Source organism: Candoia aspera, chromosome 15 (assembly GCF_035149785.1).
Source record: "Candoia aspera isolate rCanAsp1 chromosome 15, rCanAsp1.hap2, whole genome shotgun sequence".
Classification (NCBI taxonomy): domain Eukaryota; kingdom Metazoa; phylum Chordata; class Lepidosauria; order Squamata; family Boidae; genus Candoia; species Candoia aspera.
In genome coordinates this window covers 1,595,557-1,612,735 of record NC_086167.1, presented here as the reverse complement: position 1 = coordinate 1,612,735, position 17,179 = coordinate 1,595,557, and the positions used below count along the sequence as shown (strand labels likewise).

At 58.5% G+C, this 17,179-nt stretch overlaps 1 protein-coding gene across 1 annotated transcript in view; it reads left to right on the top strand.

Annotated features, from left to right (window-relative positions):
* The first annotated feature begins 2,411 nt into the window (after positions 1-2,411).
* BCR (BCR activator of RhoGEF and GTPase) overlaps positions 2,412-17,179 on the top strand; it is a 100,778-nt gene continuing 86,010 nt past the window's right edge. Inside the window, exon 1 of the mRNA XM_063315852.1 lies at positions 2,412-4,125. Coding sequence (XP_063171922.1) covers positions 2,793-4,125 — 1,333 coding nt within the window. The 5' untranslated portion in view covers positions 2,412-2,792. The remainder of the gene's footprint in view (positions 4,126-17,179) is intronic.

The window sequence follows — 17,179 nt, the reverse complement described above, 5'->3', positions numbered from 1 at the left end:
TGGGTAAAGCCAGGATGTTTTTTTCCTTTTTAATCTGGTACTTAATAGATAACAGAGGTGGCAGTCCCTTCACAGCAACTGTGCCACTGTCAGACTGTCCACTGTCCTGTGATCAAGTTGCCCATATTCCATCCTGCTCTTTTCTCCTCTAGCATTTCTCAGTCTAGAAAAATAGAATTGCTTATTATTTCTGACTCCTTTTCTCTGCATAGTGTGGCACACCTCAGAAGGGAACATTGCGATGGGTACAGTGTGTGGGCTAAGCCCACAGAACAGCTGTACAAGATTAAAGAGATGATTTATTCAATCCAGAGAAGGAGCAATTAAAAGAAGAATCTGCCTGGGATCCTCTAGGGCAGAGGGGTGTGAGGTGGTGAATTTTTTAGACAAATTACCAGCGTTAAAGAGAGAGTAATTTTCAGACTGGGAAGGTCTGTGGCAGGAGGCGGCAAATATTGGAAGGACGGGGCGGCTGCGCAGCCGGAAGGTGGGCCGGGCAGAGACCGCTGGGAAGGAGGGGCAGCCCGATTCGGCAGGTGAAGGCCGGAAGGTTCCGGCAAGCTCAGAACCGGCCCAGGCGCGTCTGCTCTTTGGCCCTTACAGCACTCAAGTTGAGCTGCCCACCAACTGTCAAGACAAGCACTGAGGCACTTTCTCTTCCAGCCCCGCGAAACGTCCTCAGCACCGGCGTGACTCTGGCCTCGCGGTCATCCTCCGCGGGTCTGTCTCTGTGCGCAGACGCTCCTCTGGGGGGAAACGGCGCTCCAAACTCCCGCACCGACTTCGGGGACAATCACCCTACTTTTCGCTTCCAATGTACAGTCGAGTTGGCCCATAAACCTCCCCGGATTCGATCCCTGGAAGCCACTCCGTGGCAAATCACACAACCTCCCCGATGACCGAGGAAGGGGACCAGGCAAGGAGAGGGACCTTCGGGCCCTCTTTCGGGGGGCGCTTCGGCACAGGAGGCTGCTGCGTCGGGGCTCGCGGGGGAACCCCAGTTCCGCTCGGGCTGGGCCTGCGGTGGGGGCCGGCAGCCAGGGCCAGTTGTGGGGAGGAACGGTGGTGCCGAAGGGCGCCTCCGGCTTTCAGAACTTGCATTCTCAGGGCTTTGTTTCAACCATTAACACGAGGAGGAAAAGGGGAGGCCGCAGCTCCGCCAACCGCTCCCTCAGGCCCAGGCACTCTTCCCACCTGCGGCCCTTTTAGGCTGCTCCGGCCCGGCCCGGCAGCTGTCCTCTCCTCCCGCAGCTGGCCGGCCGGCCGGCCGGCCGCCCCCCACCTCCCTCCCGGAGAGCGCGGCGGGCGGCGGCTTCCCTTCGCCGCTCTCCTCCCGGCACCCGAGGCGAGTCGGCCGAGCGGGGGCCTTCGCGCGGGCCTCGGAGCCGGCCACGGCCCTCCCCCCCGTCCGGCGCCGCGGGGACCCACCGGGTCCTGGGAGAAGGAAGCCGGTCAAGAGCAGCCTCCCCCCACCGCGGCAAAATCCCTGCGTGACGCGCGCCGCTTGGGATCTCCCTCCGACAGAAGGCGCCCCTCGGAGAGGCAGGGGCCGAGACGGCGGTCCCCGCTTCCCACGCACCGGCTGCGTCCGGGTGGGGTTCGGGCAGCCACGCGGACCTCCGCCCGCCGGACGCGCTTCTCCGCGGGAGTCCACTTCCGCACAACATGCCCGCGTTGCACAAGCCGGTACACCGGAGCGTGGCTAGCCCCTTCGTGGGTCTCGGGCGCCCCTCCTTCCTCCCCGCTTCCTCCGAAAAGCCGCGGCGAAGCCACGTCCTCCCCGCAAACCTGCAAAAGCCTCGCTGGCGGAGCAAGGAAAGGGCCCGCGCGGGATGCTGCGGCGGCGGCAGCGCTCGGCCCCTCTGCGCGGGCCAAGCAGCGAGAGGCGGCGGGCGGGGCCCTCGCGCGCGACCGACCGCCGGCCCTGCGGACTCCGACGCCGCCGAACGCGGGCCGGGGACAAGGGCTGCAAGGAAAGGCCGCGGGAGGGGCGCCGGCATCCGGAGGCCCGGCCAGCCTCCGCAGCGGGCCAGGCAGCCTTCCAGCCTCCAACGTCGCTTCCGCTCCATTCGGGAATGAAACCCCGCCCCGGGCGCCCGCCAGGCACCGTTTCCGGAGGCTCCGCAGAGCACCGGGCGCGCCGCCTCCGCGAACCTCCCGGGCGGCCGCTGCCAGCCGCCTCCCTCGCCCCCCGACGCGGCGCTTCCCCACCCACCCCGAGGGGCGGGGGCGAGAGACGCTCTGCACGTGCGCAGCGGACCCAGCCCGCCCCTCCACGCCGCCGTCCCGGAGAGCTCCGTCCGCAGCCCCTTTAAGGGGCCGCCCCGCCCCGATCGCGCGGCCGCTCCCCAGAGGCGGGGAACCGGACAGCCGGGATGGCGAGCCGTGGCGGGCGGCCGCGTCACCTGGGGCCGGTTCAGCGCGTCCCGAGCCGCCGCGGCAGCGCGGGCTAAGGCGGCGGAGCGAGGCCGGGGATCGGGGGCGGCGCGCAGGCGGGCGGGGAGGAGCCGCGGACCTCCGCCTTTCGGCCGGCCGGCGCGTCCCCTCCGCCTCGCCTCTTTGTTCTTTCCTTCTTTCCTTCCTCCGCGGCCGCCGCGAGCAGGAGGCGGCGGCGCCCGGCTATGGGCGGCGGGGCGGGCTCGGCGGCACAGAGAGCGCGACGCTGCTCGGGGCCGCCGCCGCCCCGGAGAACACTGCCCGCCGCCGCCCGCCAGAGATGAACGCCGGCCGCTGTCGCCCGTGCGCGCCGCCGTGATCCCGCCTTCGCTCGCGGCGGTGGCCGGGCCGTTGCCATGGTAGACCCGGTGGGCTTCGCCGAGGCGTGGCGCGCCCAGTTCGCCGACTCGGAGCCGCCCGCGATGGCGCTGCGCTCGGTGGGCGACATCGAGGCGGAGCTGGAGCGCTGCAAGGCGTCCATCCGCCGCCTGGAGCTGGAGGTGAACAAGGAGCGCTTCCGCATGATCTACCTGCAGACGCTGCTGGCCAAGGAGCGGAAGAGCTACGACCGGCAGCGCTGGGGCTTCCAGCGCGGCCCCGACGCCGACGACGCCGACGAGCCGCCCGCCCGCTCGCGGCCCCCCGCCCTCCGCAAGCTCTCTGCGCACAGCGACGGCAGCTCGGAGGCGGACGGCGCGCCGCCCGGCGAGGAGGAGCGCGGCAAGCCGGCCGCCGCGGACGAGAAGCCCAAGGAGGAGGGCGCCGCGGCGGGCTCGCCGGGCAGGGCGCGGCCGGCCCCCGGCGGGAGTCGCCGCCGCCTGCCCAGCGCCTCGGCCGAGCGGGACCGCGACCGGGACCGGGACGGGGGCGCCTTCGAGCCGGCGAGCAGGGAGCGCGGGCAGGGCGGCGGCGGGGCGCTGCTGCGCTCCGGCTTCGAGCGCGGGAGGAAGGTGCCCTCGTCGCCGCCGCGGCTGCCGGACGGCCGGGAGGCGGCCGAGAAGCCCTTCTACGTGAACCTGGAGTACCACCGCGAGCGAGGCCTGGTGAAGGTCAACGACCGGGACGTCTCGGACCGCATCAGCGCGCTGGGCAGCCAAGCCATGCAGCTGGAGGCGCGCAAGAAGCTGCCGGGGCCGCTGCGGGGCCGCTCGGCCGAAGGCGCCGCCGCCGCCGCCGCCTACGACGACGGGGGCGAGTACGAGGACGCGGAGCTGAACGCGCGCTTCCTGCGGGAGAACGTGCTGCTGGACGGCGGCGGGCGGGCGGCCTGGACGGCGGCGGCCGCCTTCCAGCCCTACCAGAGCGTCTACGTGGGCGGCCCGGCGGGGGCGGCCGAGCAGCCCCTCACCTGGCCGCGCCGCTCCTACTCGCCGCGGAGCTTCGAGGACCTGGGCGGCGGCGGCTACACGCCGGACTGCAGCTCCAACGAGAACCTGACGTCCAGCGAGGAGGACTTCTCCTCCGGCCCGTCGAGTCACGTGTCGCCCAGCCCGACGGCCTGCCGCCTCTCCCGCGAGAAGAGCCGCTCGCCCTCGCAGCACTCGCAGCAGTCCTTCGACAGCAGCGGCAGCCCCCCGACCCCGCAGGGCCCCAAGAGGCACCGGCAGCACCAGCAGGCGGGGGGCCCCGAGGCCGCCGCCGGGGGGCCGAGGAAGGGCGGGCAGGACGGCTGCTTCCATGGCGACCCAGGTGGGCCCGTTTGCTCCCCCCGAGGTGTTCAGCGGCGGCGACGAAGGGAGCGGGCGCGGTCCCGATTCCGGAAGGCGGGCCGGGGGTGGGGGCTCCCCTTCCGCTTCACTGAAACCCTGATACCTGCGCCGGGGTGGGTAGCCGGTGGGTGCTTTGGACGCACGTGCCCGCCCACCGCGGGTCAGGGGTTCTGTCGTAGTCCCAAAGCGTTGGCGCCCCTCCCCCCTTTGTCCAGTATCTTGGACCCCGTTGCTGAGGAGGGGGGGAGGCGGCAGCTCGTTCTGGGTCCCCGGGGAGGACTCTGCGCTGCGCACAACGCTCCCTTCAGCTCCTTCTCCCCACCCCTGCTCTTAGCGGGGCCGGCTGTGGCAGGCCCTCCAGGTCCCCCAAGATTCCGGGTCTCTTCAGCCGCGGCCCCTCCCCAGACACGGCGGAGGTCCGCCTGCACCCCTCGAGGAGAGTTGGGGCCTGGGGAGGCACAGCGTGGGTAGGTTCTCCCCTCCCGGCGTGGGGGCTGCAGCAGTTGAGCCGAAGAGCAAGGCCCTTCCCTGCTTGCTTTATAAGGCAGCCGGGACCCTCCGAGACCTGGGCCTGGTCTGCAGAGCCTGAGCGTTGGAGGAGGGGTGTGTGGTTGCTCTGGGCTTGCCGGGTAGCTGAGGCAGTTGGGCCTGCTGCTGCTGCCCAGAGTTCAGCTCCCAGGTGGGCATCAGCTGGTCCATGGTCTGACTGGAGGGCAGTCCAGCCTGTCAGGTGGAGGTCTGGCCTTGACAAGGTCAGTTGTCCCCAGACAGTGGCTGGCCCTGGCAGCTGCCCTTCCCCTGCAGGAGTGGGGCAGGGAGGGCTGGGTGGGATTTCTCTTGGGACAGTTGAGCAGCTGGGGCACCCAAAGTTGGCCTATCTGCCCCCCATTGCCCTTCATCCAGAGGAGCCTGCCTCGGTGGTCCTTCAGGGGTGATTTCATTCTCCTTAAGGAATCCCCAGCTTGGAAGAAAGTGGACTGGCTTGGGGCGAGTGGCCTGACAGGTGCCGGCTTGGGGTCTGCTGTCCTTGCTGAGTCTGGTAGTGATCCACAACGAGGGCTTGGCAGAAATGGGCAGTACCTCTTGTTGCATGGAAGCAAAGCACCCGGGCTAAAGGGAGCCCAGCTGCAGCCCGGCCTCTGCTTTGGAGCAAGCTGGGGGAAGTCAGAGGCTGGTGGTCGAAGGGCAGGCTTGGATGAGGGTAGAAGAAGCTAAAATAGACCCGGGGAGTGGGGGAGAAGAGTCCTGGGCATGGGACCCTTTGGGTCTCCTGAGCAGGCAAAAGGTGAAAGAACGTGGCGGCAGAAGAGGAAACAGCATTGCCCTCCGACCGGCTGCTGGCAGGCAGAGCTTGGCAGATGGTGGTCCCCACCCCTGCCCTGGAGAGCAGTGGGGGCAGGCAGGGAGGAGGCAGGACTCCAGGAAGGGATTAATAAGACGGAAGGAGTATTCATCGCCCTGGGAATTACTGACGATGATAATGGCCCAAACTTGTAGCCATTTTTCTGCCAGTACTAAGTGCCTGGCAAGGATCCTAAACCCTGCAGGTTCTGTATATCCAGCAGCAGCCATCAGATCCTGGCTTTCAGGCCTTGGTCAGGACACAGGGGGAGGGAAGGCCACGCGAATAGAGCAGCAGCTTCTCTCGGCCTTCTAAAACCAGCGCTTCCCCCTGAAAGTGGCCATCCTGAATGGAAGGGGGGGTGGCGGTGGCGAATCACTCTGAAGTTCCTTCTTACTCTCTTGCAAGGCATGGTCCTTACCTGTGTTTTCGGAGTCAGTATTTTCAGGAAGAGCTGTCTTTGCAAACAGCAAGCCACGGAGTTCCCACTAAGGCTGGGCACCTTCTGGGCCTGACAAGATGCCCAGCAGCTGAGAGATGTTGCTGTTTGTCTTGAAGGCCAGAACAGCTTGGCATGTGGGAACTTTGCACTGGCTTGGTTTTCCCCCTCCACCCCAGCAAGTCTGTGTGCGCGTGCGTGTGCGTGTGGGTGCTCCATAGGTGGGCCTGCATTGCTAGCTTTGTGTTTGGATTGGCAACAGCTGCTTTGGGTGCTGCCCTGACAAGTCCCCTTGCCCTCCGAGCGACCTGCCTCTTTTCCGGCTGGAGATGTGTGGATGCCTCCTCTTCCTTCGCCTGGTAGGGGGAGAGTGGAGAGGGCTGGTCCAAGCTGGGTGGTGGCCATCTGCCCTGTGAGGCCTTCAGATGGCTGGGGAGACCTTGGGGGTGGGGAAGGGGGCTTCTGTCTGTGCTGGGGGGCAGTTTCTCTGGGTGTGGAGGAGAGAGAAGGGGGATCAGGGCATGTGAGGGCCTTGCACAGAAGAGCTGACTGTTGAGCAGCTGATGTGAAAAACACTCAGTGAAAGGGGCACTCGAGCAGTCAGTTAAAGTATCACCAGCTGAAAAGGAATCTCAGGTAGTGGGGGGGGGGCTGGAAGAAGAGGAGGAGGATGCCAAAACACTTCTACGGCACCCAGTCCTCCTTGTTGCCCGTGCTCCTGGTGACAAAGACGACAAGGGATGAAACCAGGAGTTTCAATTCTACCCAGAAACACTTATCTAAGAAAGATGGGATTAGCTGTCAAATTGACCAAACCAATCAAGTGATCAGAGACACCGGCAGGATGTGGTCAAAACAGTCAGTATGGCATCATTTCACACAAAAAATAGGTGGAGCTTTGTTTGCACTGCCATGGCCACCATCTTGACCATTTTGACTGTACCTTGCAGAACCCCCTGTAAGTGATCCTAACAGGTGTTACAGTAATACGGACTGTATTTAAAATCTCTCCTCCTGTCCAAATCTGGTTTATGATTTTTGCCAAGGTGACCGAAGACATTTTTCATGTGTATGTGTCCCAGCTGAGCGCTGGTTTGATGTGGTTAAGGCTCCAGGCTAGAAACTGGGAGACTGGGAGTTCCAGTCCTGCCTTAGGTATGAAGGCAGCTGGGAGACCGTGGGCCAGTCCCTCTCTCAGCCCTCAGAGGAAGACAGCAGCAACAAACCGCTTCTGAAATTTTGCTAAGAAAACTGCAGGGGTTTTCTAGTCCAGGCGGTCGCCAGGAGTCAAAACTGAGTTGAAGGCACCTGCCCCACCCCCACAAAAGGTGTCCCAGCCAATGAACTGAAATGGAGCTAGAAACTGAATAATCCAAGCAAGCTGGAGTTGAAATGCCATGGTACGGTCAAATAACTTGGCCAAGAGAGAAAACGGGGACTGGCCAGCAGAATGCAAAGCGTGTGTTATCCCTTCCTCCTCCAGTCAGGCCTCCTCCTCTCCTTCCAGGCATGGTTGGTCCCCTTTGGCAACTACTCCCTGCATTATTTGGTTATGCAAGTATCATTAAAGACCAGAGATAACGAACTTAAATTAATGGGACTTGTCCCAGGTGTGATATTGAATGTGCAGGGTTTTTATCTGCCAGGTGTCTTGCAAATTATTCGTTACTGCAGGCGGAGTGGTCCCAAGGGAGAAGGTGGTCCTTTGGGCGCAAGGAGGAGTCCATGAAGTGGGCTCTGGCTTTTGCTCAGGCGGGCGCTTTCCAAACGTTCTGCCGACAGAGCCCCAGTTGCCGTCCCGCCAGTTTCATCACGGAGCAGTCGCAAGGGGGACGTTCAGGTGGGACATCTCAGGGAGTGATCTGGGCTCTGGGAGATCTCAAGGGACAGGAGCCCCCCCTCCCCCTCGCTTTGAAGCGAGTGGAACTGCGGCTTTGATTGATCTCTCTCTGCTCTGTGGACCTCTGGAGCTCCAGTCTGTTTAAGTCTCCCTAACTAGCCAGCCATTTGTGACTAGAAAGTTCTGCCAGGTTGGACCCAGTTCAAAACGGGTGGCAGATCGAGAGTGTTCCAGCTGAATGAATAGGACCAGAAGCCCTTTTGGACCACCCCATGCCTGCTCAGCCCCATCACCCTATTTTCTTTGCGCCCATGCAGTGCAGGCCTCGACCCCGATGGCGCTGCCGTGTCTGCACTGGGTACCAGCTGGGTTTGGGGCATCGTCTGTGCTTCTGGTCGCTGCCATTAGAGCCCTGCGTGGTTTGTCTCCTGGAAACTGGCAGGACTGTCTCTCCGGTCAGCAGCTGCATGCAGGGGGGAATTATGGAGGGGCCCCCCACCCAGTGAAATCAAAGGAGGGGGGCTGAACAACATGCCCTCTCTGCAGCCATTCCTGTGGTGTGGGAACCTCTGCCTTCCTGGGCACAGAACGCCCTGACCGCCCTCTCTTCCCCAAGAGGCGGAGGCCAGGTTGTCCACCAAGCCTCAGGCGTGTGGCCTGCCCTTTGGGCAGATCATTGACGTTGCCCGTTCTGAAAGGAGGAGGCAAACGGGTGGCAACTGGGACATTTGCTCCGGGGGAGCATGACAATAGACTGTCGGTGGAACTTACCTGTAGCTGACACTGTGAGGCGTTTCCAGGCCAGGGAGGGAGCAGGTGTGGGCGGTTCTTAAAGTGTCTGGCTTTCGTGTGCCCTGATGTTGCTCTCCATCCTGCTAAGACCCCAATTTTGGCAGAACCCCGGCAGTTTCCAGGGAAGGCAACTTCCACCTACCTGGTGAGGCCTTTGTCCAGGCGCGGCAGAAAGGCTGGTGTGAAAATCTCTTGGGAATCTCTGGGTTCAGTTCCTTGACAGCTGAAGGACATGCAAGAATATGTGGTAGGGGTGGACTGTTATTAGAGTGAGCTTTTTAATTGGGGAGGAGATGCTGTCCTGCCAAAGGTGCAGTCCCAGCTGCTCATTGTGCGTGGACTGGAGAAGAAGCTGGCAGGCTGAGCCCCAGGAGACAGGACAGCGATGCTGATGTTAGGTGATGAGAGTGCGATGCTAAATGTCCAGGAAGGCTGGAATTATCTCGGACGCCGTGCTTTAGATCATCTTTTGTGTAATCTTTTAGGGGAATGTCATAATCAGATTAAAAATAGGAAACCACCAACTTTCAGGCTCTGATGAGGTCAGCGAGCAGAAAAAGGAACTTGGAAACCTTTTCTTGTGAGTCAGTCCCTCCCTTCTTCCCAGCACCGGGTGGCAAGTGGTTGGTTTTGGCTGTGTGGTCTGATCATGAGTCTGGGAAGCTCCCTCGGATGAGTGTCCTGCAGTGCTGGCGGGTGTCACTGTGGGGTTTTGATGTATGCCTCCATCCTGCTGATTCTGGGGCTGCCCCAAGGACCTTGGGAGGTTCTGATCAGAACTGTCTGTCCTGGATTCATCAGCGTTACTAATGAGGCATGGGAAAGTGATGTGTGTGTGGGGGTCACTCTGGAGCACTGGGACTTGCTTTCTTGCTTTGTTTTCCTTGCTTTTAGTTACATAATTTAAAGAAAATATAGATGCACGGAGAAGCAGGGAATGTGAAGAAAGAATAAAAGAGTGAAATACAACTGAAAGACCAAGCAATTTAGTAACATGGAGATTATAGTTTTCCAATATAATTTTTTTAAATCTGTTCAATCATGTCTGATTCTTGGGGACTGCCTGAACAAGTTCCTGCAGTTTTCTTGGCAAGGTTTTTCAGAAGTGGCTTGCCATTGCTTCCTCCCTGGGGCTGAGAGAGAGGGACTGGCCCAAGGTCCCCCAGCTGGCTTTGTGCCCAAGGCAGGACTGGAATTCACTGTCTCCCGGTGTCTAGCCTGGGCCCTTAATCACGACATTAAACTGGCTCCATAATATAACGTTAGTTGGCTGTAAATAATTGAATATATAACATCACTTAAAAATGGCTATTCCAGCTGTTCCAAATTGGGGGCCTTGTCTTACGGCAGCAGGAGGGGCTTTGGAAATCCAGCTGATCAGTCCTGGACAGCCTAGGCTGGGAGCTCTGATCAGGACTCTGTTAGCATCCCAGCACCATCCTGGCAGGCTTTGGGTTCTGGCAGAATGAGAAGATGGGATGTGTCTTGTCTCCCAAGAGCGAGAGCCCTTGCTTCAGGGTGGCTGGGTTGGTCTGGCCTTAGGCAGTAGAGGGGCAGCCAAGGGCTGGAGAGCCCCAGCTTCCTCCTGAAGGGGGGTGGATGGTGCAGGAACTGGGGTGGGGGCAGGGAGGAAGTAGGGATCTTTCTCATTTACAGTATGGGCTTTTAATTCTCCTGTAAGTTGAAGTTAGAGCCAGTCTGGTGTAGTGGTCAAGGCACCAGGAGACGGTGAATTCTAGTCCCGCCTTAGACACGAAGCCAGCCGGGTGACCTTGGGCCGTCTCTCTCTCTCAGCACTAGGAAGGAGGCAATGGCAAAACACTTCTGAAATCAGAAAACTGGAGGGACTTGTCCAGGCAATCGCTAGGAGTTAACAGTGACAGGGAGGGAGGGAGGGAGGAAGGTTGGTTTAAGTTAATAATACAGTTATTGGAAATACCAGAGGAGTCCTAAAATAACCCGAATCACCCATCAGAACCACTGAAATTACATTTGCAGAGCCTTTCAGTGCGGCCTTCTTTGCCTGGTTGAAAGGACCGGCCGGATGCAAGTTTCTCCCTTCTGCTCCTCCTCTTCACTCCGCGTGGCTTTCGGTCCTTCTCCAGGGGGAGATCTGGGCTTGGAGAACCAGAAGTGAAGGTGAGGTGCGAATGGCGTAATAGACGTCCTGCACCGCCACCCCTGATATCTTCAGCGATGGCCGGGCTGAGGCAGCGGTTGGGCTCCAGTCCCTTTGCCTTTCTGACTGTTTCTCAAGAGGCCAAACCAGTTTTCACTTCGTGATGAACTGCAGACTTCCCCCGCCCCGTGCTGCCTTACTGCTTTCCAGCCACGCCGGCTGCTCTCCTCCTGCATTCTTCTCCGGCACGGTGGCAGCGTCAGGGAAGCTGCTTGCTATGCCTTTGGGCCTTTGCTCTTTGGCCTTTCCTTCACTCTTGCTTAACCAATACCAGATACATTTAGGAAGTTCTTCAGATAGGCATCCTTTTAACCTCAGGGCACCCGAAGTTGGGGCAGGGGTGGCAAAGGCAAACTTTCAGGGTAGAGATAAGGGCCCACGGGGCAGTGGGGTAATCCAGCCTGCCAAGGCCAAAGCCAGATCCACCTACTGGTGCCAGATTCACCCCACATCTTTCTCCTTTGGGACAGGTGCAGTATGGCTGAAGTAAGAGGTGAGCATCAACATATTTCGCCTTTGTCCCCCAGGATTTGCAGGCACATCCACATGTGTTGGCTTGTAAACAGAGTTCCTCTTTTCTTCAGCCACTCGAAGGCTGGAAATTTTTGCTGACAAACTTCAGCTGAAAATGAGGTCTGGCATCTGTTATGTCATTCTGTATCCAGAGCACATGGTGTGCCACAAACAAGATAGTTTATTGGAAGCCTGCTAGGATGAAACTACATTTCAGCTTCATTGCTCTTGCTGAAATAGATGGATACGCATTTAATTCCAACTTTAAAAAGGGTTCCATTGCGGAACGGAATTGTCTTGATAAGGAGTTTTTCCCCCCATCTGTGGCTGGCTGCTGAGACGGGAAAGCATTCAAGAAAGCTTTTTCAGCCTCCACACATTCCTCGGGCTGCACCTCTGCGCGCCTTGCCAGAAAGCTCCGGTGGGGGACTTCAGGGCTCCTGCCACACACCCCCCCGGGTTCCTAGGCAGGCCAGTGTGGCGTGGTGGTGAAGATGTTGGATTGGAATGGGGAGACCAGGTTCAGGGCCATCTTCCACTGTGGGTGCCCACCAGGACAGTCGTGCTCTGCCATCCTGACTTAGCCGCAGAGCTGGTTTTGTTGGGGTGGAAGCATGAAGGAAGGAGCGCCTTGAGCCCCTGGGGAAGGGGGGGGGGGTAGAATTCTAGTCAGTCAATACGTCACGTGGGGCTTTAACACCTGACAAGACTGCTTGTTGGTGCAGAACATGGCTTGGCTTAGCACGCAAAATGGAGAGGAGTTGACAGAACGGAAAATCTGCACATATACTGTAAATCACCAAATAAAAGTGTAAGCTATAGTGAGTTCAGCCCACGGTACTACGAACAGCATCTCCTACAATGGGCCATTTCCTCATAGTTTGGAGCTTGTCTAGAGCTCTCTGTTGACCCCTAGCAAGACAGCTGGGAGTTTTGGGAGTGGGCTGGGGTGGTATGTTAGGTTGGCCCGTGCACCCGGCCCAGTGGCTGGTGATCAGACAGTGTTGTGTAGCCCTGGCTTGCTTTGTCACTTGACTAACAGGCCGCACCAACATTGCTGATCTATTTGCTTACAGGTGCCCACCCCAAAGGGAGGTGGTGCACTCAGCCCGTTTGAGGTGGGCAGAGCGGTACTGGGCTTCAGGGACCCAGACCCTGAACTCCTGTAAACCTCTCACTTGATTTGGTCTCCATGGCAGTGCAGTTGCCGACTTTGTCCAGCATCGCCTTTGGCCCCAACTCACTTTCCTGAGCTGCTCCCCTTGTGTCTTTCCTCACGGGAGGAGAACCACAGTGCTGCCTTGGTGCTGTCTGCAGCAGGGGTCCAGCGGTTGGATACCATGCAGGCTAAGCTGAGCGTTGTGAGTTTGTCAGTAGTTGTGCAAAGGTGAGGAAGATACATTTTGAAGCGTTCTTTCTTTACTGTTTTTTCTTGTCACGTTCTGGGGAAGTCCCAGTTGGAAGACCACCACTTCACTCATGCTTATTTGTTCCACCCTGACAGGTAGCCCCAGTCACAAGAACAGTCACCTCAGCAGCCCTCCTCACCAGGCATGGGACAGTGCTGAGGTGAGGAAAGACTGTTTTCCATCATGGTCAGAGAGGAGGCTCCAAACTTGGTTTGTTGCACATCTTCCATCCTCCTCTTTCTCCTCGCTTTCCTTGAGGCTGCATTGCTGCTGCACAGGAAGGCAGCCAGGAGCGTCCATATCAAGCCCTGGGGTTGTTCCCCCCCCCCCGTTCTGTGGGTCAGCCACCAGGACTTTGACCACTCAGCCAGTGACACTCAAGGCCTGTTGGCCTCCCAGGGTGGGGCTGCTCTTGCGGAGTTCAGAGGCTCTGGTAAGCTTAGGGTGGCCTTCATTTCGTGGGATGGTTGGGTTCTTCAGGGGGCAGAACCACAAACATCCCCGCTGAGGTCTCGGTGACGTTGCAGAGCTCAGTTTGTTTTGGGAACAAAGGACAAGAACCACCCTGTAGGCCCTGGGTGATGATGTATTTGCAGGGCTCATAGGCCACTCCAGTTGCCTGGAGTTGGAGCAGCATACACACATGGCTTTCATAGATTAGGTTAAAAACTTAAGAGTGCAGTAATTAAATAAAAAATATGTCAATTACATTGATCAAAAACAGTTCCAGTGCTGGAGGGATCAGCAGTTCACATCCTGACCCCAAGGCCTCCTTGAATAGCCAAGTTTCAATGCCCTTCCTAAAGCCGAGGGGAGCGGGGAGCTGAATGCTGTTTCATAGGAAGAGGCTTGGGGTGACCATGAAGAGGTCCACGGTACATCTCCTAGGAGCTGAAATTTGTGATAGTTCAGCAATTTCAGGGACCAAAAGGATGTCTGAAATGCAGTATACAGTTTTTAAGATAATTGATACTGTGTCTTTCCAAAGTTGGAGATTTTTCTTATGGAAAACCAGCATTTAGTCAACTGTGCCTGACCACCTGTAGTAGATGTTGGACCAGTCTCTTCCCCACGGAGTGCACAAGCGCAGCTCATTGCTCTGTGTAAAGGTGCCCTGCTCTAGGGTGAAAAACGCTGACTGATTCTCTGCTCAGCTAAGATGGCATTAGAATTGAGAGCCTGCTCTTCTTTTGGACTGGGTAGGGCTGACTGGGGAATTCTGGGAGTTGAAGTCCACCTCTCTTAAAGCTGTTAAGGTTGAGAAGCCCTGCTGTAGGCGATGAGGCATGTAGCCTGTCATGCCTTCGTCCTGAACTGGCGCTGAAGCCTTCCCTGTGTGCGTGTGGAAACAGGTTCAGTTCCCTTTCTTTTGTTCCCTTCGTTAGATACGACTTGTCAATATTTCAGTATTTCGGTAGTTAGTTTTACAATGCTGAATATCATGTGATTTTAAAAACTGGAGGTCACTGATAAGATCCAGTTAATGGCAGCAGTCAGAGTGTAAACAGGAAGTTTTGTCTGAACAGTGAAAGATCTATCATCTATTCATAATTTAACAGATCATGAAAATTAGTGTGTGAAGACTGTTTTTTTTTTTTCAGATTGTATGAATCTTATGCCTTTTACCAAAGTAGTTCAGCTGCACCGGCTTCAGCCACGAAGCCAGTCCAAGGAGGCTCTTCCTGCCGGGGCAGGGGGGGATGGGGGTTGCAAGCTGGTTTTCATTCACTCCCTCCTGTCCATTTGGCCATCTCAAGAAGTCAACAGCCTCCAACCCTGTTTGAAGGGGGGATCATATAATTATTGCCATCAAGGGGCTGGTCTGCCCGGAAAGGGGACTGCCTTTATTTCCCAAGACTGGCACCCTGCGTTCTGTCCACGCACGGAAAGGGCTGGAAAGGCTGGCCAAGTGGGGAATGCCGATGGCTGAGTTGTATGTGCCACTCGCAGGGTGTGTGGCGCAGGTTTCGTTCTGCGCTTACAGGCATTCGTGGCCACCTCTTCCCTCGCATCTTTCCTCGGTGTATCTCAGTGTGGGTGTGAGAGAGAGCAATCTGCACTCTTGAAATCCCCAAGTAGATCATTTTGCAAGTTGGGCGGCCATGCAAATGGTTCCAACAAATAAATAAATGTGGATCATGGTCACTGGAAAGAACGATTTGGCTCAGCCTTCGGCCTTGGGCTCCTGATCTCTGAGCAGCCACCTCCCTTGAGCGCAGAGCGAAGGCGGAAGGTTGCTAGAAGCAGAAGGCCCTGGTCTTGGGCCACTTTGCACACATCCTCCTTCGCCTTGAGAGCAGAGCGGCCGGCAAGGCTGGAAAGCAGCAGGGCGGGGGGGGCCCTTGAGGTCAGCCTTGGGCCAGGCCAGAAGCCCCACAGGAACTGCCCACCCCACAAAGGGTTCCTGGCCTCCAGGGAGGGAGGGAGAGAGGGAAGGTATTTCACTGTCCCCGGGCGACTGGGTTCTTTTGGAATCAGAGGTCTCCTTTGGTTTGCGAGGATGGCAGTGGACGCGAGCAAAACGGGAGGCTTCTGTGGTTCGCTCCCTCCCTAGTTCTGGGCCTACCAAGGGAGAGTGAAAAGAAAGGAACGTGCTGGCTTTACTGCAGTGGCTCAGCATGGTTTCACTCCTTCTGCTGGATCTGCTCAGCCAGTCCCCCTGTGGGGGGAAGAACCCCCCTCAGTCCTTCCCAGAGCTTTGCCAGCTCCCTCCTTGCCATTTTGGTGAAGATGCCACCTCTCCGGGACTTCCCTCCCCTTCCTCGAGGGGAGCCACCGGTGGACTCTTCTTCTCCCTCCCTGACCAGGAGCCCACACTGCTCTGCACACTCACGTTACTTCAAGCTTTTCTCTCCAGCCACTCCGTTTCACACAGCCGCCTTCTCCTCTCCTCTCCTCTCCTCTCCTCTCCTCTCCTCTCCTCTCCTCCGCCCTCTCTCCAGTTTTGGCCCAGACTGGCAGCACATCCCCATGTTCATGAGGAGGTGGGCGTCCCCCCAGGGTTCCAGTCCCCAACTGCTCGGAACTAGGCTGGGTCAACGGGACCGTGGTCTCAGCATCTCCTCGTACCACCCTGGCGAGCGGCCAGGTCGGCTCCTCAGCCCACACGGCTGCACAGCCGCCCTTCGAGGCCAGAACAGAGCTCCCTCTCCTGTTGCTCCCCCCCCTTTGCTGACGCATGCCAGCCCAGTGGCAGCCATGCCAGGCCCCTAAAAACCATGTGCCACACTAATGGCTTGAATGAGGGCCAAAAGCAGTCTGATGAGGAGGTTCTTCCTTTGCCCTTGTGGCTGCAGCTGCCCTGAAGGCAGAGCCACTACGCTGGTGGAACGGGGTGAAGTTTGCGTCGAGTGCTTTGCCAGAAGGAGATCCCCGTTCTTCCAGTGTGCGTAGAGGAGCACTGTCAATGCAGAAGAGGAAGAAGCCACCCTGGGCCCCTCCCATGGAGCTGCATGCAGTAGAACCTGCATCTTTCTGACCTTCAGGGCAGCCAAGGTCACGGTCCTGAGCACTTCCCTTGCCAGCTCGTCAGGGATGTAGAAAGCTCTGGGAAGGCTGAAGCTTGGAAGCCAAAGAGCTCCAGGTATGGTGAGTTGATCTCCAAGCCCCTCTCTTCTGGCTGCATCCCAGGATAGCTTCAGGGGCCACCTGGCCATGATCTTCTGAGGTTCCTGCGCAAGCAGGCTTCTGGGCCAGATTCTCCTCAGCCTCCCCCCATCGAAGCGTCAGGGTGCAGGCAGTTACCAGATCTGAACCGTTCCAGCAGAAGGAACCGAAGAGGGCAGAATACCCCTTTGGTCCCCGGACTGAAAGGGGGCCTCCTGGCTCAAGCCCTAGAGGCTGCTAGCAGAGCTCCCGGGCTGCGCTCATGTGTTCCACTCACATGCTCTGGAGCAGCGGAGTTCTGAGTTTGGGATTTCCTGTGTTTTTGTTCTGAAGCTGCAACATGTCTTCAGCTTTAATTCTGCGAAAACAGCTGCCACGTTCTCGCTTTTCCAGGTAGGCCGCTGAGAACACGTGGCTTTAATAGCATGGTTAAAGAGGGTGTGGTGTGAATGCTCTGGGAAAAGCATTTTAATTCTGGGCACGCTAGGAGAAACAGTCCCACCCTTGTACTAATGGCACAGGCAGGGCCCTGTGGATTGGATTATTGCAATGCACTCTCCATGGGGCTGCCCTTGTAGATAATTTGGGAGTCTCCGCTGGTACAAAACACGGCAAAGCGGGCAGTTATGGGTGCTGATCATTTAGCACATGTGACACCTGCGCTCCACAAACTGCACTGGCTACTGGTATGCCCCCAGGTACACTTCAAGGTGCTGGTTGTTACCTTTAGGCCCTTCACTGTCTCTCCCCAGTGGTGTCTACCTGTCCCAGGCATGCTCCAGGTCCCCTCCACGAGAGAGGCCATCTGGCAGGGCCCAGAAAGAGGGCCTTTTCTACTGTGGCACCTGCCCTCCGGAACAGCATCTCTCCCGAGGTCAGACTCGCCCCGGCCCTGCTGGCCTTGCGCAAGGCCG